The following is a 22501-nucleotide window of genomic DNA, read 5'->3' on the forward strand; positions in this document are numbered from 1 at the left end:
AATTTTAAATTATTATTATTTAAATTATTATTATTATTATTACTACTACTATTATTATTGTTATTCTGACCCACCTTTCCCAAGGTTGTTTGTTTGCTTGAAGCCTCCTTCCCAAGAGGTGTTTGTGAATTCATTCATTCATTCATTCATTCGCACATCCCTACATCCACACGTGCGCCTGACACGGGTCTATCAGTTCGCGTGTCGGGTGGGAGGAGGCTCGGGCTCCTCGTGACGTGTGCGTGGACGGAGGAGGAGAGAAAAAGGAAGGGAAGGGAAGAGGAAGAAAGGAGGGGAGAAGGGAAGGGAAGGGGTTGGGGCCAGAGCTGCTGCTGCCTCTGCATCGCCTCCTTCTGTGTCTCGCTTTGGAAAAGGAAGGAAAGAAGGGGAAAATACACGGGAAAGAGGGGCATGAAGCAGCCGCCTCGTCGCCCGTGAAAAAGGGAAGAAGGAAAGGAGGAAGGAAGGAAGGAGGAGGGCTTGTTCTGCTCGCCTCTTCGCCGTTCCCAGCCATGGGCGACAAAGGCACCCGGTGAGTCCAAAGCTTGCAGAAAAAGGAGGAGAAGAAGGAGGATTGTGCTTTTGGTCCCCTTCCCATGGATTAGAGTAGACCCAGGGCATCTGTGGGTTTTACCCGAGTGTGGCATGGAGGCTGTGCATCTCCTGACCATAATACATGCTCTTCTGGTCCACCATGGAGTGAATCCTCTTGATGTCTGATTAGAGTAGACCCATGGTGTTGGTGGGATTTACTTGCATGTAAAGGCACTGGTCAGCTATGGAATGAAGGCTGTTCATCTCCTGACCATAATGCATGGTCTTCTGGTCCATCATGGAGTTTGGATGTCTATGATTAAAGTAGACCCATTGGGTTGGTGGGATTTACTTGAGTGTAAAGGGACTGGTCAGCTATGGAGTGAAGGCTGTGCATCTCCTGATGATCTTCTGGTCCATCATGGAGTGAATCCTCTTGGTGCCCCCAATTAGAGTAGACCTATTATGTTGGTGGGATTTACACAGATGTAAAGGTACAGGTCAGCTATGGAATGAAGGCTGTGCATCTCCTGACGATAATGCATGATATTTTGGGCTATCATGGAGTATGTCCTCTTGGTTCCCCCATTAGAGTATACCCATTGGTTTGGTGGGATTTACTCGAGTGTAACGGCACTGTTCAGCTATGCAATGAGGGCTGTGCATCTCCTGACCATAATGCACGGTCTTCTGGTCCATCATGGAGTTCTGATGTCTCTGATTAGAGTAAACCCATTGGGTTGGTGGGATTTACTTGTGTGTAAAGGCACTGGTCAGGTATGGAGTGAAGGCTGTCCATCTCCTGATGATAATGGATGGTCTTCTGGTCCATCGTGGAGTTTTGATGTCTCTGATTAGAGTTGACCCACTGGGTTGGTGGAATTTACTTGTGTGTAAAGGCACCAGTCAGCAATGGAGTGAAGGCTGTGCATCTCCTGACGGGTAATACATGGTCTATCATGGAGTAAGTCCTCTTGGTGGCCCTGATTAGAGTAGACCTATTGTGTTGGTGGGATTTACACAGATGTAAAAGTACAGGTCAGCTATGGAATGAAGGCTGTTCATCTCCTGATGATAATGCATGGTCTTCTGGTCCATTGTGGAGTGGATCCTAATGGTGGCCCTTATTAGAGTAGACCAATTTGGTCAGTAGGATTTACTTGAGTGTAAAGGTACTGCTCACCTGTGAAAGCTGTGTATCTGATCAGCTATGAAGAGACTGCATCTCCTGATGATAATACATGTCTTGGTCAATCATGGAGTGAATCCTCTTGGTGGCCCTGATTAGAGTAGACCCATTGGATTGGTGCAATTTACTTGAGTGAAAAGGCACCTGTCAGCTATGGAAGGTATGCATCTGCTGATGATAATACATGCTTTGGTCTATCATGGAGTAAATCCTATTGGCGGCCGTGATTAGAGCAGACCCATTGAGTCAGTAGGGTTTACTTGGGTGTAAATGTACCAGTCAGCTATGGAATAATGAGGTCGGTAGGATTTACTTGAGTGTAAAGGCACCAGTCAGCTATGGAGGTTGTGCATCTTCTGACGATAACACTTGCTCTTCTGGTCCATCATGGAATGAATATTCTTGGTGGCCCCAATTAGAGTAGACCATTGGGTTGGTGGGGTTTACTTTAGTGTAAAGTCACCAGCCAGCTATGGATGCTGTTCGTCTCCTGATGATAATTGGTCTATCATGGAGTGAATCCTCATGATGGCAAGGGATTTACTCAAGTGTAAAGATTATGGTCAGAGATGGCGATAGTGCATTTCCTGATGATACATGTTCTTCTGGTCCATCATGAAGTGAATCCTCTCAGCCATGATCAGAGTAGATTTGTTGGGTCGATAGGATTTACTTGAGTGTAAAGGCACCAGTCAGTTATGGAGGCTGTGCATCTCCTGACGATAATACTTGCTCTTCTGGTCCATCATGGAGTGAATCCTCTTGGTGGCCCCAATTAAAGTAGAACCATTGGGTTGGTGGGATTTATTTGGGTGTGCATCTGCTGATGATAATACGTGCTCTTCTGGTCCATCATGGAGTGAATCCCCTTGATGGTCCCAAATTAGAATAGACCCATTGGGTTGGTGAGGTTTACTCAGGTGTAAATGTACCAGTCAGCTATGGAGGTTGTGCATCTTCTGACAATAACACCTGCTCTTTTGGTCCATCAGGGAGTGAATCCCCTTGATGGTCCCAAATTAGAGTAGACCCATTGGGTTGGTGAGGTTTACTCAGGTGTAAATGTACCAGTCAGCTATAGAGGTTGTGCATCTTCTGACGATAACACCTGCTCTTCTGGTCCATCATGGAGTGAATCCCCTTGGTGGTCCTGATTAGAGTAGACTGATTGAGTTGGTGTGGTTTACTCAAGTGTAAAAGTACCAGTCAACTATGGAGGCTGTGCATCTTCTGACGATAATACTTGCTCTTTTGGTCCACCATGGAGTGAATCCTCTTGGTGGTCCTGATTAGAGTAGACTGATTGGGTTGGTAAGGCTTACCCAGGTGTAAAACTATGGAGGCTGTGCATCACCCAGTGATAAGAACATGGTTTGGTCCATCATGGAGTGAATCCTCTTGGTGGCCCTTATTGGAGTAGACCCATTGAACTGTTGGGATTTCCCCAAGTGTAAAGGCTGTGGTCAGAGATGGAGCTAGTAGTGGATCTGCTGTGAGTAAGACTGGATCCTGATTAGAGCAGTTCCATTGGGTTTCTGGGTTTTACTCAAGTGTAATCATGGAGATGGTGAGCCTGTGGTGAAACCTCCAGCATCCAGTATGCCTGGTTTTTGTTTTGTGTAGTTTGATATGTATTTTATGTTTTAATCAGTGTATTTAATGGCGTGTTTTGAAATGATTGTGTGTTTGTTTACATTGTAGTCATGCTGTAACTCACCTCCAGAGATGGGCAAGAAGCAAAACTATTACTATCACTGGGTTGTTGTAGGTTTTTCAGGCTATATGGCCATGTTCTAGAAGCATTCTCTCCTGACGTTTCGCCTGCAGCTGAGGATGCCTGCCATAGATGCAGGCGAAACGTCAGGAGAGAATGCTTCCAGAACATGGCCATATAGTCCGAAAAATGTACTATAACCCAGTGATTCCAGACATGGAAGCCTTTGACAATATATTATCATGTTTGGGGTTCTAATTAGAGTAGTCCCATTAAGTCTTTGGATTTTACCCAAGTATAAAGACACTGGTTGGTTATGATGGAAGAGGTGTCAATAAACTCTGGTTCTCAATTAGAGTAGTCCCATTGGGTCTATGGTCTTTACCCCTGTGTAAAAGTGTGGTTCAGCCATAGAGAGAGTGCACCTTCTGTGAATACATCAGGATCCTGTTAGTGGCCCCCGTTTAGAGTAGTCCTACTCAACCAGTGGGTTTTACTCCAGTGTAAAGCTATTGGACAGCCATGGAAGCAGTGGTCTGTTGTTGAAAATTGCTGTGAGTCTCTTTTGCAGGCCACATCTGGAATCCCACTGTGTCCAATTTTGGGCACCACAATTGAAGAGAGATGTTTACAAGCTGGAATGTGTCCAGAGGAGGGCGACTAAAACGATCAAGGGTCTGGAGAACAAGCCCTATGAGGAGCGGCTTAAAGAGCTGGGCATGTTTAGCCTGAAGAAGAGAAGGCTGAGAGGAGATATGATAGCCATGTATAAATATGTGAGAGGAAGCCACAGGGAGGAGGAGGGAGCAAGCTTGTTTTCTGCTTCCCTGGAGACTAGGACGCAAGGGAACAATGGCTTCAGACTACAAGAGAGGAGATTCCATCTGAACATGAGGAAGAACTTCCTGACTACGAGAGCTGTTCAGCAGTGGAACTCTCTGCCCTGGAGCATGGTGGAGACTCTTCCTTTGGAAGCTTTTAAACAGAGGCTGGATGGCCATCTGTCAGGGGTGCTTTGAATGCAATATTCCTGCTTCTTGGCAGAATGGGGTTGGACTGGATGGCCCAGGAGGTCTCTTCCAACTCTTTGATTCTATGATTCTATGGTTGGCATTGGAGAGGGGTTGTCTGGTGAGTGCTGGACGAGCACTTTGGTTTTCTTGATGTTCAATGACAGGCTGAGCTTCTCATATGCTTCTGTGAAGGTGTTTAGAGTGGCTTGTAGGTCTTCTTCTGAATGCGCACAGACAACGTTGTCATCAGCATATTGGAGTTCTATAACTCAGTCTGCTGAGGTTATTGGCTGATGACTGCTGGAACAGCACTTTGGTTTTCTCGATGTTCAATGACAGGCCGAGCTTCTCTTATGCTTCTGCGAAGGTGTTTAGAGTGGCTTGTAGATCTTCTTCTGAATGTGCACAGGTGACGTTGTCATCAGCATACTGGAGTTCTATAACAGATGTTGTTGTAACCTTGGTGTTGGCTTTCAGTCTGCTGAGGTTAAACAGCTTGCTGTCTGTCTGATAGATAATTTCCACTCCAGTGGGAGCTTCCCATCAACAAGATGGATTATCATAGCGATGAAGATGGAGAATATAGTTGTGGCAATAACACATCCCTGTTTGACCCCTGATTCCACCTTAAATGGGTCACTTTGGGAGCCATTGCTGTCCAGAACTGTTGCCGTCATGTCATCCTGGAGGAGCCGCAGGATGTGCCCAAATTTGCTTGGGCACCTGATTTTTTGGAGGATGGTCCAGAGAGCGCTGCGATTCACTGTGTCGAATGCCTTTGCAAGGCCGATGAATGCCATGGACAGAGGTTGGTTTTGTTCCCTGTCTTTTCCTTGGAGCTGTCGTGCAGTGAAGATCATGTCCACGGTTCCTCTGGAGGGGCGGAAGCCGTTCTGGGATTCTGGGAGGGGGTCTTCTGAGAGGGGCAGAAGGCGATCCTGACTTTAATGGCATTGGTTCTGATGGCTTGCTCCTGGGCTGCAAGAATCAGGCCTTCTTCTGTCTCCTTCTTAAGGGTACCATTCATGAGCCATCACTAGGTCTTCTCCTTGTCAACTTTTCCTTCAATCTTCTCAAGGGACTGCCCATGCAATGCTTTGTTGTGCCAGCTGGTTTGGAGTGCAGTTTTCTTGTACTCACTCTTTGTCTGCTGTGCTTTGAGAAGATTCCAATTATTGACTTCAATCAAAGCAGGTTCTTGGCTTTCCTTGACATCTTCTGCCAAGGCATCGTGTTTTTCTCTAACTGCTTGTTTGACTTGTAAAAGTCCTCTGCCACCAGACCTTCTCGGCAGATCGAGCCGGTCAACATGACTGTGTAGATGTAGTGAATTAAGAATTTTCCAATTACTGACTTCAATCAGGCCTTCTTCTGTCTCCTTCTTCAGCGTTCCATTCGTGAACCATCACCAGGTCTTCTCCTTTTCCACTTTTCCTTCAATCTTCTCAAGGAACTGCCCATGTAAGGCTTTGTTGTGCCAGCTGTCAGCTCTGGTTTGGAGGGCAGTTTTCTTGTACTGGTTCATTGTCTGCTGTGCTTTGAGAAGTTTACCAGTTATTGACTTCAATCAGGCCTTCTGTCTCCTTCTTCAGTGTTCCATTCGTGAGCCATAACCAGGTCTAATATGAAGAGAAGGCTGAGAGGTGACATGATAGCCATGTATAAGTATGTGAGAGGAAGTTATAGTGAGGAGGGAGGAATGGCTTAAGGAGCTAGGTATGTTTAGCCTGAAGAAGAGAAGGCTGAGAGGAGATATGATAGCCATGTATAAATATGTGAGAGGAAGCCACAGGGAGGAGGAGGGAGCAAGCTTGTTTTCTGCTTCCCTGGAGACTACGACTCAAGGGAACAATGGCTTCAAACTACAAGAAAGGAGATTCCATCTGAACATTAGAAAGAACTTCCTGACTGTGAGAGCTGTTCAGCAGTGGAACTCTCTGCCCCAGAGTGTGGTGGAGGATTTTAAACAGAGGTTGGATGGCCATCTGTTGGTGGTTTGAATGCAATTTTCCTACTTCTTGGCAAAATGGGGTTGGGCTGGATGGCCCATGAGGTTTCTTCCAACTCTAGGAATCTATGATTCTTCTTCTTCTACTATTACTACTACTACTACTACCTAATGCACATGTGTGCTGTTTTGTATATATAAATAAAACCAATCACCACCATTGGAATCCCATCTGCCTCAGTATTGCTTACTCTGTCCTGGCTCAATGGGAATTGTAGTTTGGTTGTGCAATAAATAAATAAATAAAGCTAAAAGTGGTTGTCAACAAACTACAGCTCTCCAGGATTCCCTAGCATTGAGCGATGGCAGTGAAAGTGGTGTCAAAACCGCATTAATTCCAGAGTGTAGATGCCCCCGAGAGCTGTCCCTCTTCCGTCAGCCCGACTGGTGTTTTTCTTGCTCTTTCTGCTGCTGTTCGCCCTTTAAGGATTAGGACGGCCTTCCTCGCCTTAATGGGATTGGCTGGACTAGCCTGCTAATCCCAGGGCTAGGCTGCTCTCATCTCCCCGATTTAAGCCTTTTTGGGCAAATCCCCTTTGGGCCCTTTGAAGTCCGGCGTTTGGCACATATGGGGTGCGGGATCGGGAAACAGGCAGTGGTTGTTTATATTTCAGCATGGAGTCTTCTTGATGGTTTGCTTTCAGATCAACTCTTCGAAAGCAAGACCTCCAAAAACCCCTGTTCTTCTCCTCTTTACCCAGGATTTTGCAAAGCCCATCATGCGCTCTTCCTCTTTACAATATTCCCTCCAGCTTTTCTCCCAGCATTAAGGTCTTCACCAGCCACAGATGCAGGCGAAATGTCAGGAGAAAATGCTGCTAGAACACATTGGCCATAGAGCCCCAAAACCACACAACATCCCATTCAAGGTATTTTCTTATGAGTCTCTCCAAAATAGGATAGCCTCAGTTTAGTCGGCTTCTGTGAAGTGTGTATTTGTGCATTTGTTTAATATAACAACAACACATTTATTGCCTGCCTCTCCTGGCTCAAGGAAGGACATGACTTTACATCAGTATTTCTCAACCTATGGGTCGGGACCCCTGGGGAGGTCACGAGGGGGTTCTAGAGCGTTCGCCAAAGACCATCAGAAAACACAGTATTTTCTGTTGGTCATCACAGTTGTGTGGGAACTTGGGCCCAATTCTATCGTTGGTGGGGTTCAGAAGGCTCTTTGTAGGTGAACTATAAATCCCAGCAACTATAACTCCCAAATGTCAAGGTCTTTTTTCCCCAATCCCAGTGTTCACGTTTGGGCATATTGAGCATTGTTTGATCCAGATCCATCATTGTTGGAGGCCATAGAGCTCTCTGAATATAGGTGAACTACAACTCCAATACTTCCAGTATTTTCTGTTGGTTATGGGAGTACTGTGGGCCAAGATTGGTTCAATTCCATCATTGGTGGAGTTCCGAATGCTCTTTGATTGTAGGTGAACTCTACCTGTTTCTTCTCTACCTGTTTCTTTTCTCGCGTCCTTTGCTCCTTGGGTTCCTTGTCTCTTTCCTTCCTTCCTTCTCTCCCTCTTTCTCTCTTTTGTTCCTTCTCTCCTTCCTTCCTTCCTTCCTTCCTTCCTTCCTTCCTTCCTTCCTTCCTTCCTTCCCTCTTTCACTTATTTCATTCTCTCCCTCCTTCTCTCCTTCCTTCCTTCCTTCCTTCCTTCCTTCCTTCCTTCCTTCCTTCCTTCCTTCCTTCCCTACCCTTCTTTCTTTCCTTCTTTATCTCCTTCCCCCTTCTTTCCCTCTTTCTCTCCCTTATTACTTCTCTATCTTTCCTTCTCTCCTTCCCTCCTTCTTTCCCTCTTTCTCCCCCTCTTTCTCTCCTTCCTTCCTTCTCTATCTTCTCTATATTCCCTCTTTCTCCCCCTCTTTCTCTCCTTCCTTCCTTTTTTACCCTTCTTCCCTTATCTCCTTCCCTCCTTCTTTCCCTCTTTCTCTCCCTCCTTACTTCTCTTTCTTTCCTTCCTTCCTTCCTTCCTTCCTTCCTTCCTTCCTTCCTTCCTTCCTTCCTTCCTTCCTTCTCTCCTTCCCTCCTTCTTTCCCTCTTTCTCCCCCTCTTTCTCTCCTTCCTTCCTTCTCTACCCTTCTTTCTTCCCTTATCTCCTTCCCTCCTTCTCTCCCTCCCTCCTTCCTTCTCTTTCTTCCCTTTTTTCTCTCCTTCCTTCCTTGTCTACCCTTCTTTCTTTCCTTCTCTCCCTCCTTCTCTCCTTCCTTCCTCCTTTCTGTGTATGTGTTTTGTGTGTGTACATGCATATATGTTAGTATATATGTGCGTTTGTGTATATATATGTGGTTTTGCGCGTGTGTTGCAATGTATTTTTTGCTTTTTAAGTCTCTTCTGCTGTGTTTTTCAGTGTTTTTATGAGTGATGGTCACTTATTGGGGTAGTAGGTGTCTTGTGTCCAAATTTGGTGTCAATTTGTCCAGTGGTTTTTTGAGTTATGTTAATCCCACAAACAAACATTACATTTATATATATATAGATGATGACGATGATGATTATTATTACATTTATTTATATCTTCATTGATTCCAAAACCCTAATACAGTACAGCGCAAAGCAAAACACCCATGTCCGTGTCCCGCTCCAATTGCCCATATCTTTGCAGTGCGTCTACACTGTAGAATTAATGTAGTTTGATGCCACTTTAACTCGCATGGCTCAATGCTATGGCATCCTTGGAGTTGCAGTTTTGGGGACGCACTGACCTTCTTTGGTGGAGAAGGTTCAAGTCCTTGCGAAACTACAACTCCCGCAATGCCATAGCATTGAGACAAGGCAGTGAACGTGGGATCAAAATGCATTCATTCAGCAACGTAGAGAAGCTCCCCCAGCCTTTTATCGACCGGAGCAGCGCATGACATTGCGAGTGGTTCGTAGTTCGTTCCACGTTGAAAGGAAATCAATGGCGGGGCTTTAATATTATGCTCTGGACGAGGAGAGAGAAATGAAATCCCCATAAATCTCTTGAAACAAAGGCCGTACAAAGGAGCTCAACGACGGCATGTTCCTTTGTGCCTCCAAGTCGTCTATTGAGTGATGGTGACCCCGTTAATTTCGGAGAGTTTTCTTGGATGCAAGGAAGACTCAGAGGTGGGATATAGGGTTCCTTCCTCTGATTTGTTCAGTTATCTTCTGTGTTTGGGGAAGGAACATCCTTTAGATCCAGAATCTCACACATTGGGTTTTGGAGGAGCTCTCCATGGTACTGAACCCCCTTTGCAATGTAGGTTCAGCACTCTGGAGAGCTCCCATCATGCTCAAAGTCACCCCTTATTCCTGCAATCCAGAAAATGCTCCAAAATGTTCTGTCAAGATGGTTGAAACCTTTGCACCTTTGCTCCCTTCAGTGTGTACAAACTTCATTTTGTGCACCGCAGGATTATAAATCTATCTATATATAAATGCTCTGTGCATAATGAGTTCCTTAAAAACAAAAGAACCAATGACCGAAATCACACCAAATTTAGCAACAAAACGTCTCACAACACAATTATTATTATTATTATTATTTGGGGTTCTTGTACCCCGCCCTTCTCACCCCGAAGGGGACCCAGGGCGGCTTACAGCTGCAAGGCGCACTTAGACGCCTGCTACACAAACAATCATCACAAAAAATATAACAGTACAAATTCCCACAATTCAACATTATCCACTAAAATCAGTAAAATGATAAAATCAGTAAAAACAATACAAACCTGGAACTTCCTCCTACCCATCAGTGTACAATTAACTCAAAGATCTGTTTTGGTTCCATTTCGACAATCCTGCCGATCTCACACATCTGATTGTCTTATTTGGTTGTCATTGTCTAATTGCCTGGTTGCCCAAAGGCCTGGTTCCACAGCCATGTCTTCACCCTCCTCCTGAAGGAGAGGAGGGTTGGTGCTGTTCTGATTTCCCCCGGGAGTGAATTCCACAGGTGGGGGGCCACCACTGAGAAGGCTCTGCTTCTCGTCCCCACCAGCCTCACTTGTGAGAGTGGTGGGGTCGAGAGCAGGGCCTCCCCAGATGATCTCAAACTCCGAGGTGGGACGTAGAGGGAGATACGTTCGGACAGATACACTGGACCAGAACCGTATAGGGTTTTGTAGGTTAAGACCAGCACCTTGAATTGTGCTCGGAATTGAACCGGCAGCCAGTGGAGCTGGCACAACAGGGGGGTGGTATGCTCCCTGTATGTCGCTCCGGTGAGCAATCTGGCTGCCGCACGCTGGACTAGTTGGAGTTTCCGAACAGTCTTCAAGGGCAACCCCACGTAGAGCGCGTTGCAGTAGTCTATCCAGGATGTAACAAGAGCGTGGACCACCGTGGCCAGATCAGACTTCCCAAGGTACGGGCGCAACTGGTGCACAAGTTTTAATTGCGCAAAAGCTCTCCCGGCCACCGCCGAGACCTGGGGTTCCAGGCTCAGCGGCGAGTCCAGGATCACTCCCAAGCTGCGAACCTGAGTCTTCAGGGGGAGTGTAACCCCATCCAGCACAGGCTGTAACCCTATACCCTGTTCGGCCTTCCGACTGACCAGTAGGACCTCTGTCTTGTCTGGATTCAATTTCAATTTGTTAGCTCTCATCCAGTCCGACACAGCAGCTAGACACCGATTCAAGGTCTGGACAGCCTCCTTGGTGACAGGTGAGAAGGAGTGACAGATCTGGACATCATCTGCGTAGAGATAACATCTCAGTCCGAAACTCTGAATGATCTCCCCCAACGGCTTCATGTAGATGTTAAACAACATTGGGGACAGAATGTTGGAATCCCTGAGGGACTCCACACGACAATGGTTGTGGAGCCGAACAGGTGTCACCCAGTAACACCTTCTGGGACCGTCCCTCAAGAAATGACTGGAGACACTGCAAAGCAGTACCCCCAAGTCCCATCTCCATGAGGCGTCCCAGAAGGATACCGTGATCGACGGTATCGAAGGCCGCTGAGAGGTCCAGGAGAACTAACAGGGACACACTCCCCCTGTCCAGTTCCCTGCGCAGATCATCTACCAAGGCGACCAAGGCTGTTTCCGTTCCATGTCCCGGTCTAAAGCCAGACTGTGCCGGATCAAGATAATCAGTGTCTACCAGAAATCCCTGGAGTTGAGCTGCCACCACACGTTCCAGGACTTTGCCCAAATAGGGGAGATTGGAAACTGGCCGATAGTTGTCTAATTGAGTGGGGTCCAGTGATGGTTTTTTCAACAGCGGTTTGATACAACACAAGGAGTGACCATCACTCCAAAAATTATGATTTTGTCATTTGGGAGTTGTAGCTGCTGGGATTTATAGTTCACTTACAATCAAAGAGCATTCTGAACTCCGCCAATGATGGAATTGAACCAAAGGTGACACACAATACTCCCATGACCAACGGAAAACACTAGAAGGGTTTGGTGGGCATTGACCTTGAGTTTGGGAGTTGTAGTTCATCTAGATCCAGAGACCACTGTGGACTCAAACAATGATGGATCTGGACCAAACTTGGCACAAATATTCCATATGCCCAAATATGAACACAGATTGAGTTTGGGGGAAATAGACCTTGACATTTGGGAGTTGTAGTTATTGGGATTTATAGTTCACCTACAATCAAACAGCATTTTGATCCCCACAAATGACAGATTTGGGGCAAACTTCCCACACAGAAGACCCATGACCAACAGAAAATAATTAATCATAGAATCATAAAATCAAAGAGTTGGAAGAGACCTCCTGGGCCATCATCCAGTCCAACCCCATTCTGCCAAGAAGCAGGAATATTGCATTCAAATCACCCCTGACAGATGCCCATCCAGCCTCTGTTTAAAAGCTTCCAAAGAAGGAGCCTCCACCACACTTCGGGGCAGAGAGTTCCACTGCTGAACGGCTCTCACAGTCAGGAAGTTCTTCCTCATGTTCAGATGGAATCTCCTCTCTTGTAGTTTGAAGCCATTGTTCCATTGCGTCCTAGTCTCCAAGGAAGCAGAAAACAAGCTTGCTCCCTCCTCCTCCCTGTGGCTTCCTCTCACATATTTATACATGGCTATCATATCCCCTCTCAGCCTTCTCTTCTTCAGGCTAAACATGCCCAGCTCCTTTGGCCGCTCCTCATAGGGCTTGTTTTCCAGACCTTTTATCATTTTAGTCTCTCTCCTCTGGACACATTCCAGCTTGTCAATATCTCTCTTGAATTGTGGTGCCCAGAATTGGACACAATATTCCAGGTGTGGTCTAACCAAAGCAGAATAGAGGGGGCCATCCAGTCCAACTCCCTTCACCAGGGCAAGAATCATAGAATCATAGAATCATAGAATCATAGAATCATAGAGTTGGAAGAGACCTCATGGGCCATCCAGTCCAACCCCATTCTGCCAAGAAGCAGGAATATTGCATTCAAATCACCCCTGACAAATGGCCATCCAGCCTCTGCTTAAAAGCTTCCAAAGAAGGAGCCTCCACCACACTCCGGGGCAGAGAGTTCCACTGCTGAACGGCTCTCACAGTCAGGAAGTTCTTCCTCATGTTCAGATGGAATCTCCTCTCTTGTAGTTTGAAGCCATTGTTCCGCGTCCTAGTCTCCAAGGAAGCAGAAAACAAGCTTGCTCCCTCCTCCCTGTGGCTTCCTCTCACATATTTATACATGGCTATCATATCTCCTCTCAGCCTTCTCTTCTTCAGGCTAAACATGCCCAGCTCTTTAAGCCGCTCCTCATAGGGCTTGTTCTCCAGACCCTTGATCATTTTAGTCGCCCTCCTCTGGACACTTTCCAGCTTGTCAACATCTCTCTTGAATTGTGGTGCCCAGAATTGGACACAATATTCCAGATGTGGTCTAACCAAAGCAGAATAGAGGGGCAGCATTACTTCCTTAGATCTAGACTCTATGCTCCTCTTGATGCAGGCCAAAATCCCATTGGCTTTTTTTGCCGCCACATCACATTGTTGGCTCATGTTTAACTTGTTGTCCACGAGGACTGCAAGATCTTTTTCACACGTACTGCTCTCGAGCCAGGCGTCCCCCATTCTGTATCTTTGCATTTCATTTTTTCTGCCAAAGTGGAGTATCTTGCATTTATCCCTGTTGAACTTCATTTTGTTAGTTTTGGCCCTTCATCTCTCTAATCTGTCAAGATCGTTTTGAATCCTGCTCCTGTCCTCTGGACTATTGGCTATCCCTCCCAATTTGGTGTCGTCTGCAAACTTGATGATCATGCCTTCTAGCCCTTCATCTAAGTCATTAATAAAGATGTTGAACAGGACCGGGCCCAGGACGGAGCCCTGCGGCACTCCACTTGTCACTTCTTTCCAAGATGAAGAGGAAGCATTAGTGAGCACTCTCTGGGTTCGTCCACTTAACCAATTACAGATCCACCTCACCGTAGTTTTGCCTCGCCCACATTGGACTAGTTTCCTTGCCAGAAGGTCATGGGGGACCTTGTCGAAGAAGGCCTTCCTGAAATCCAGACACGCTCCATCCACGGCATCATTCCCCGCATCTACCCAGCTTGTAGCTCTATCGAAGAAAGAGATCAGATTAGTCTGGCATGACTTGTTTTTGATAAATCCATGTTGACTATTAGCGATGACCGCATTTGTTTCTAAATGTTTGCAGACCGCTTCCTTAACAATCTTTTCCAGAATCTTGCCCGGTATCGACGTGAGGCTGACCGGACGGTAGTTGTTTGGGTCATCCTTTTTTCCCTTCTTGAAGATTGGGACCACATTGGCCCTCCTCCACTCTGCTGGAACTTCTCCCGTTCTCCAAGAACTCTCAAAGATGGTTGCCAATGGTTCCGAAATGACTTCCGCTAGTTCCTTCAATACTTTGAAACATATTCAAAGCCCTCCTGACAAAGAGCCATTCAGCCATAGATATAGATAGATAGATATGATTCACACACACACACACAGATATAGTATCATAGATTTGAAAGGGACCCCTAAAGAAGGACAATTATATGTTGCATGTTTCTGAGTAGGCAAACCAGACACTCTCCACATCAACGCTGACAAAGAAAAAGCAAGAAATACTGTTTACTCACAAACATAAAGGAATTACATATATTAAAAACCAGCACTTTCTCATTACTTTATTTTCCAGATCACCAGACTCGGCCACAGCAACGCGTGGCAGGGGAAAGCTAGTATTGCATAAATCCTTGCTTCGGATTGCGCTTATAATGTGTTTATGAAATGTCGGTCAACGTCATGCTTAGACTTGGGTCCCATTCTCAAAGATATCTCAATAATAATAATAATAATAATAATAATAATAATAATAGTATTTGGCTTTATCTCTCTAAAAAGAGACCCAAATTTATTATTATTGCCTCACTTGCCTTAGAAAGCCATGCCTGTGTTATTAAGTGTTTGCACATGCTGTCTTTTTATTTGTTGTTGCTGGGAAAAACCAACATATAAAAATACAACATGTGCAAACAGTTAAGAACACAAAACATCAGCGTGAGAGTGCATACACGCTTAATATAATACACACCAAAACAACCAGTACATCATTTAAAATTCATCATTTCAAAAGCCATCTGGATAATGACATGAACGCAAACAGCGAGGATATCAATGTAAACACAGATCTGGCGCGCAGTCCGTGGCAAACAGGACTCGGGTCCCTAAGACAGTCTGTGTAAACAAGGCGGAACGTGTGTCTCCGCCGCTTCCCACTGTTTTGCAAATTCTGGATGTGCGCATGAGCGTTCAGTGCATGTCTTTGCGATTCCGCTTGGCTCTGTGTGACTCTCATAATGCGCTGCACAGACTTGGGAACAAAATGTGACGCTCGGCTTTCGCTGGGAAAAGTTCAGGGATGTCACAAGCAGTCTTCCTCAAAAAGCAAAGCCACGGCTAATTGATTTCCCCCAAATGCCATTTTTCCTCTGTTAACCGATGCGGGGATTTGCTGCAGCGCATGTCATTGGGAGAGCATTTCTGCACCTTCTGTAACTTGAAGTACATCATATATATATAGATGTGTGTGTGTGTGTGTGTGTGTGTGTATACTAGCTGTATCTGCCACGCGTTGCTGTGGCCAACCTGCCCTCCCTCTTTCCTTCTTTCCCCCCTTCCCTCACTCCCTCTTTCCTTCTTTCCTTGCTTCCCTTTTCTTCTTTTCTTTTTCCTTCCTTTTCTACCTCTTTCCTTCCTCCCTTTTTCTTTTCCTTTTCCTTCTCTTTCTCTCCTTTCTTCCTTCTCTGCCTCTTTCCCTCCTTCCTTTGCTTTTGGCTTCCATCCTTCCTTCTGTCTTTCCTTCTTGCCTTCCCTCCCTCTTTCTCTCCTTCCTTCTTTCCTTCCTTCCTTTGCTCCCTCTTTCCTTCCTTTCCTTTTCTCTTTCCTTCTCTCCTTTCTTCCTTCTCTACCTCTTTCCTTCCTCCCTTTTTCTTTTCCTTCCCTTCCTCTCCTTTCTTCCTCCGCTCCCCCTTTCCTGCCTTTCCTTTTTTTCTCTCCTCCCTCCCTCCCTCCCTTCTCTTCCTCTTTCTTTCCTTCCCCCTTTTTCTTTCCTCTTTATCTTTCTTTCTCTACCTCTTTCCTTCCTTCCTTCGCTCTTTGCTTCCATCCTTCCTTCTGTCTTTCCTTCTTGCCTTCCCTCCCTCTTTCTCTTCTTCCTTCCTTCTCTACCTCTTTCCTTCCTTCCTTTGCTCCATCTTTCCTTCCTTTCCTTTTCTCTTTCCTTCTCTCCTTCCTTCCTTCTCTACCTCTTTCCTTCCTTCCTTTTTCTTTTCCTTCCCTTTCTCTCCTTTCTTCCTTCTCTACCTCTTTCCTTCCTTCTTTCGCTCTTTGCTTCCATCCTTCTTTCTGACTTTCCTTTTTGCCTTCTCTCCCTCTTTCTCTCCTTCCTTCTATATCTCTTTCCTTCCTCCCCTTTCCTTATCCTTCGCTTTCTCTCCTTCCTCCTCCTTCCCTCCTTCCTTCGCTCTTTGCTTCCACCCTTCCTTCTGGCTTCCCTCCCTCTTTCTCTCCTTTCTTCCTTCTCTACCTCTTTCCCTCCTTCCTTCACTCTTTGCTTCCATCCTTCCTTCTGTGTTTCCTTCTGTGCTTCTGCCTTTCCTCCCTCTTTCTCTTCTTCCCTCCTTCTCTACCTTTCTTCCTTCCTTCACTCCCTCTTTCCTTCCTTTCCTTTTCTCTTTCCTTCTCTCCTTCCTTTCTTGTCTACCTCTTTCCTTCCTCCCTTTTTCTTTTCCTTCCTTTCTCTCCTTTCTTCCTTCTCTACCTCTTTCCTTCCTTCTTTCGCTCTTTGCTTCCATCCTTCTTTCTGACTTTCCTTCTTGCCTTCCCTCTCTCTTTCTCTCCTTTCTTCCTTCTCTACCTCTTTCCCTCCTTCCTTCGCTCCCTCTTTTCTTTCTTTCCTTTTTTCTTTCCTTCTCTCCTTCCTTCCTTCTCTACCTCTTCCCTTCCTTCCTTTGCTTTTTCATTCCATCCTACCTTCTGTCTTTCCTTCTCCCTCTTTCTCTCTCTCTCTCTCTTTCTCTTCTTCCTTTGCTCCCTCTTTCCTTCCTTTTCCTTTATTTCTTTCCTTCTCTGCTTCCTTCTTTCTCTACCCCTTTATTTCCATTCCTTTTCCTCTTTCTCTCCTTTCTTCCTTCTCTACCTCTTTACTCCCTCCCTCCCTCCCTCCCTCCCTCCCTTCTCTCTTTCTTTTCTTCCTTCTTTCTTTCTCCCCTTCCTTCCCTTTCCCCCCTGTATTGTCATTTAGCTTTTTTGTGGGGGGGGGGGGGTAAGAGTGATGGTCACTTGTTGGTCTGTTATTCTTGGACTGTAACTCCCAGCAGTCCTCCTGATTGATCTATCTACTTATTATCTATCTCTATCTATCTCTATCTCTCTTATCTATCTGGAGGTTTGCTGGGAGTTGCAATCCAGGAATAGGGAATAGGAAATATGTACGGATTGGGTTGCTCTCATAGAAATCCAAGTAGAAGAAAGTTGGCATCTTGGAAGCAGTACATTTGGATCATCCTCCTCCCTCAAGGGCCTGCTCTAGGGGATGCTGGGAGCTGTCGTTTTTGCACATGCGCTTTATTGTCATTTAGCTTTTTGGGATTTTTAAGTCTTTTCTGCTGTTTTTTGGGAGGGGTTTATACGTGATGGTAACTCATTGGTCTGTTAGGGGTGTAACATCCACATTTCATGTCAATTCGTCCAGTGGTTTTTGAGTTATGTTAATCCCACAAATGAACATTACATTTTTATTTATATAGATGGCTGGAAGATTATGGGAAAGGCAGTGCAATGCGTCTGCAGAAGTGCTAGGTTGAGGAAACCTCAACATCCAATGCAAATCAGGAAGTCAGATTCATTCTGCTGATGGCCATGAAGATTTGCAAGGTTGGAGTGCCCTGATTTTAAGGCAAATTGACCTTGCTTCCTAATGTTTGGCCAGGTTGTTTCTACATCCACAGTGTAGGTTTAAGGCTTCAAAACCCAAGATTAGGATATTCTCAAACTGACCTTCAGCATCTTCCAACCAGGGACCTTATCTGCTTGTGCAAGCTTATTTCCTGTACAGTCAATCAAAATTCTGAATATTTTGCTCTGAAGCATTGTGTAGCCCGTCTGGATTGACGTCCACCTAAAATGTCACTTCTACATTGAATCTGGTTCTTCAGCTGTTGTTATTTCTTGCCTTGTTTGCAAAAATCTTGGGAATTCAATGAGCAAAACATAGTAAGCATGTGCCAACATTGAATGAGAGTTGCTTTATAAGATGACCCCTGTATCTAATGGGGATGCATTATGAGATCACCCCATAATCTGAATTTTGACTATATTTGGGGTGGAAGCACATTGTAGAACATAAACTGGAGGGTCTAGGATGCATCTACACTGTAGAACTAATATATTTTCTGCACTACTATAAATGCCATGGAAGCACATTGTAGAATAGTTATTTATTGTGTCAGGGGCAACCAGACGATTTTATTACATTTCTAACAGAGCAAAAACAACCAAACAGACACAAAACAAAATTTGCAAGCTTGGTAGTTGATTAAATGTCCTTTGAGCAGTATCTGGCCACTTGGAGTGCCTCTGGTGTTGCCGCAAGAAGGTCCTCCCTTGTGGATGTGGCAGGGCTCAGGGTGCATTGCAGCAGGTGGTCAGTGGTTGGCTCTTCTCCACACTCGCATGTCAAGGATTCCACTTTGTGGCCCCATTTCTTGAGGTTAGCTCTGCATCTTGTGGTGCCAGAGCGCAGTCTGTTCAGCGCCTTCCAAGTCACCCACTCTTCTGTGTGCCCAGGGGGGAGTCTCTCATTTGGTATCAGCCACTGGTTGAGGTGCTGGGTTTGAGCCTGCCACTTTTGGACTCTCGCTTGCTGAGGTGTTCCAGTGAGTGTCTTTGTAGATCTTAGAAAACTATTTCTTGATTTAAGTCGTTGACGTGCTGGCTGATACCCAAACAAGGGATGAGCTGGAAATGTCTCTGCCTTGGTCCTTTCACTGTTGGCTGCTGCTTCCCGGCGGATGTCAGGTGGTGCAATACCGGCTAAGCAGTGTAATTTCTCCAGTGGTGTAGGGCGCAGACACCCCGTGATAAAGCGGCACGTCTCATTAAGAGTCACATCCACTGTTTTAGCGTGGTGAGATGTGTTCCACTCTGGGCATGCGTACTCAGCAGCAGAGTAGCATAGCGCAAGGGCAGATGTCTTCACTGTGTCTGGTTGTGATCCCCAGATTGTGCCAGTCAGCTTTTGTATTATATTATTTCTAGTGCCCACTTTTGCTTGCTGTTCAGGCAGTGCTTCTTGTAGGTCAGAGCACGGTCCAGAGTGACTCCCAGGTATTTGGGTGCGCTGCAATGCTCCAGTGGGATTCCTTCCCAGGTCATCCTCAGAGCTCGGGATGCTTGTCTGATCTTAAGGTGAAAAGCACATGTCTGTGTTTTAGATAGATTAAGGATCAGCTGGTTTCCCCTGTAATAGGTAGTAAGAGCACCTAGGGCTTCGGAGAGCTTCTGTTCTACCATCTCAAAGCTCCCTGCTTGAGCGGTGATGGCACGATCATCAGCATAGATGAAACTCCCTGTCCCTTCTGGCAATGGCTGGTCATTTGTGTAGATGTTGAACATGGATGGAGCAAGCACGCTTCCCTGAGGCAGGCCGTTCTTCTCTTTCCGCCATCCGCTTCTCTGGCCCTGGAATTCAACAAAAAAGCTCCTGTTTTGTAGCAGGTTTCCTATGAGACGGGTGAGGTGGTCGTCCTTTGTGATATTATACATTACCAAAATATGGTAAGAATGTGCCAACATTGAATGAAAGTTGCTCCATAAGATGACCCCTGTATCTAATGGGGATGCATTATGAGATCACCCCATAATCTGAATTTTGACCATATTTGGGGTGGAAGCACATTGTAGAATGGAAACTGGGGGATCTAGGATGCATGTACACTGCAGAATTAATATAGTGTTGCACAACTATAAATGCCGTGACTCGATGTTTTGGGACACTGGGAGTTGTAGTTTGGTGAGGCACCAGCCCTCCTTGGCGGAGAAGGCTCAAGACGTTTGTAAAACTACAGCTCCCATAGCATTCGGTGCTGCTTGCGTTATTGGATCTCACAGCAGCATTTGACACAGTCGATTACAGTGTTTTGACCCACTGCCTCATTGTTGCTGGAGTCAGGGGGAGAGCTTTGAATTGGCTCCCCTCCTTCCACCCCTCCAGATATTGACAAGCTGGAATGTGTCCAGAGGAGGGCGACTAAAATGACCAAGGGTCTGGAGAACAAGCCCTATGAGGAGCGGCTTAGGGAACTGGGCATGTTTAGCCTGAAGAAGAGAAGGCTGAGAGGAGATATGATAGCCATGTATAAATATGTGAGAGGAAGCCACAGGGAGGAGGAGGGAGCAAGCTTGTTTTCTGCTTCCTTGGAGACTAGGACGCAATGGAACAATGGCTTCGAACTACAAGAGAGGAGATTCCATCTGAACATGAGGAAGAACTTTCTGACTGTGAGAGCCGTTCAGCAGTGGAACTCTCTGCCCCGGAGTGTGGTGGAGGCTCCTTCTTTGGAAGCTTTTAAGCAGAGGCTGGATGGCCATTTGTCAGGGGTGATTTGAATGCAATATTCCTGCTTCTTGGCAGAATGGGGTTGGACTGGATGGCCCATGAGGTCTCTTCCAACTCTTTGATTCTATGATTCTATGATTCCTTCACAACTGTGGACAGCGAGTGGAGAGGGGAGGCCTGGTCTCGGAGAGGTCCCCTCTCTCTCTCTTGTGGGGTTCCTCCTCAGGGGGCCATTCTCTCCCCTCTGTTGTTTAACATCTCTATGCGACCACTTGCTCAGCTGGTCCGAGGTTTTGGGCTGGAGTGTGACCAGTACGCCAATGACACAGCTGGTGCTGAAGATGGAAGGCCGACCGGACTCTGGACCCGATTCCTTCCATCAGTGCCTCATTGAGGCCGTGACTGGATGGCTGCGTGCCAGCAGGTTGAGGGTGAATCCAGCAAAGACAGAGATCCTATGGCTGGGTCAACCGGGCAGTGGGGACATCCAGCTGCCTATCCTGAATGGTGAGGCACTACGCCCGTCATCATTGGTCAAGAGTCTAGGAGTCCTTGTGGACCCTCTGCTGAGGATGGAGGCCCAGGTCTCTCTCCGCCGTGAGCAGAACCGCCTTCTTTCTTTCACCTGCGGCAGGCTAGACGGCTGGCCCCCTCCCTGTCCAGGGACGACTTGGCTACGGTGATCCAGGCCACAGTCATCTCAAGACTGGACTACTGTAACGCCCTCTACATTGGCCTTCCTTTGTCGGTGATCCAGAAGCTCAAGTTGGTACAAAACGCAGCTGCTCGGCTTCTTGCAGGAACTCCGATGAGATGCCGCATCACCCCAATCTTACTACAGCTGCATTGGTTACCAATTGAGCACCGGATCACTTTCAAAGGGATGGGACTCATCTTGAAGGCCTTGCATGGTCTGGGGCAGTGGGTTAAAGCACTGAGCTGCTGAGCTTGTTGATCGAAAGGTCGCAGGTTCGATTCCGGGGAGCGGTGTGAGCTTCCACTGTCAGCCTTAGCTTCTGCCAACCTAGCAGTTCGAAAACATGCAAAATGTGAGTAGATCAATAGGTACCGCTCCGGTGGGAAGGTAACAGCGCTCCATGCAGTCATGCTGGCCACATGACTTTGGAGGTGTCTACGGACAACGCTGGCTCTTCGGCTTAGAAATGGAGATGAGCACCACACCCCAGAGTCAGACATGACTGGACTTAATGTCAGGGGACTACCTTTACCTTTACTATGATCTGGGGCCGATGTACCTGAGGGACCGCCTCACCCCCTCCCAACCCCAGAGATCCCGCCGGCCACATGACCTTGGAGGTGTCTACGGACAATGCTGGCTCTTCGGCTTAGAAATGGAGATGAGCACCACACCCCAGAGTCAGACATGACTGGACTTAATGTCAGGGGACTACCTTTACCTTTACTATGATCTGGGGCCGATGTACCTGAGGGACCGCCTCACCCCCTCCCAATCCCAGAGACCCCTCCGTTCTGAGGACCAAGATCTATTGGAAATTCCCAGTGTCAAGGCCTTGCGCCTAACAGCAACTAGACGCAGAGCCTTCACAGCAGTGGCACCATCACTCTGGAATACTCTGCAACCTGAAGTCCGAGCCTTGCGGGACTTATCAGCCTTCTGCAGGGCATGTAAGACATATTTGTTTCGACAGGCTTTTGACCTTTGATCTGTTGTTTAATTTGTGTTAGATTCCAGTTTGTTTTGTAAGTAAATAAATAACTAAATAATAAAAATTCAGCCGTGGGCAGTACAAGTGGTGCCAAACCGCATTAATTCGACGCGATAGAATCATAGAATCATAGAATCAAAGAGTTGGAAGAGACCTCATGGGCCATCCAGTCCAACCCCATTCTGCCAAGAAGCAGGAATATTGCATTCAAATCACCCCTGACAGATGGCCATCCAGCCTCTGTTTAAAAGCCTCCAAAGAAGGAGCCTCCACCACACTCTGGGGCAGAGAGTTCCACTGCTGAACGGCTCTCACAGTCAGGAAGTTCTTCCTAATGTTCAGATGGAATTTCCTGTTAGAGA

General features: G+C 46.5%; 1 protein-coding gene across 2 annotated transcripts in view; it reads left to right on the forward strand.

The window, feature by feature from the left end:
* Nucleotides 1-251: 251 nt before the first annotated feature.
* The window catches only part of ARRB1 (arrestin beta 1), a 171807-nt gene continuing 149557 nt past the window's right edge, over nucleotides 252-22501 (forward strand). Inside the window, exon 1 of one of the 2 annotated variants that reach the window (XM_067466415.1) lies at nucleotides 252-532. In XM_067466415.1, coding sequence (XP_067322516.1) covers nucleotides 513-532 — 20 coding nt within the window. In that variant the 5' untranslated portion in view covers nucleotides 252-512. The remainder of the gene's footprint in view (nucleotides 533-22501) is intronic. The other variant, XM_067466416.1, reaches the window with a different exon arrangement.

The sequence above is a fragment of the Anolis sagrei genome, chromosome 3 (genome assembly GCF_037176765.1).
Source record: "Anolis sagrei isolate rAnoSag1 chromosome 3, rAnoSag1.mat, whole genome shotgun sequence".
Lineage (NCBI taxonomy): Eukaryota > Metazoa > Chordata > Lepidosauria > Squamata > Dactyloidae > Anolis > Anolis sagrei.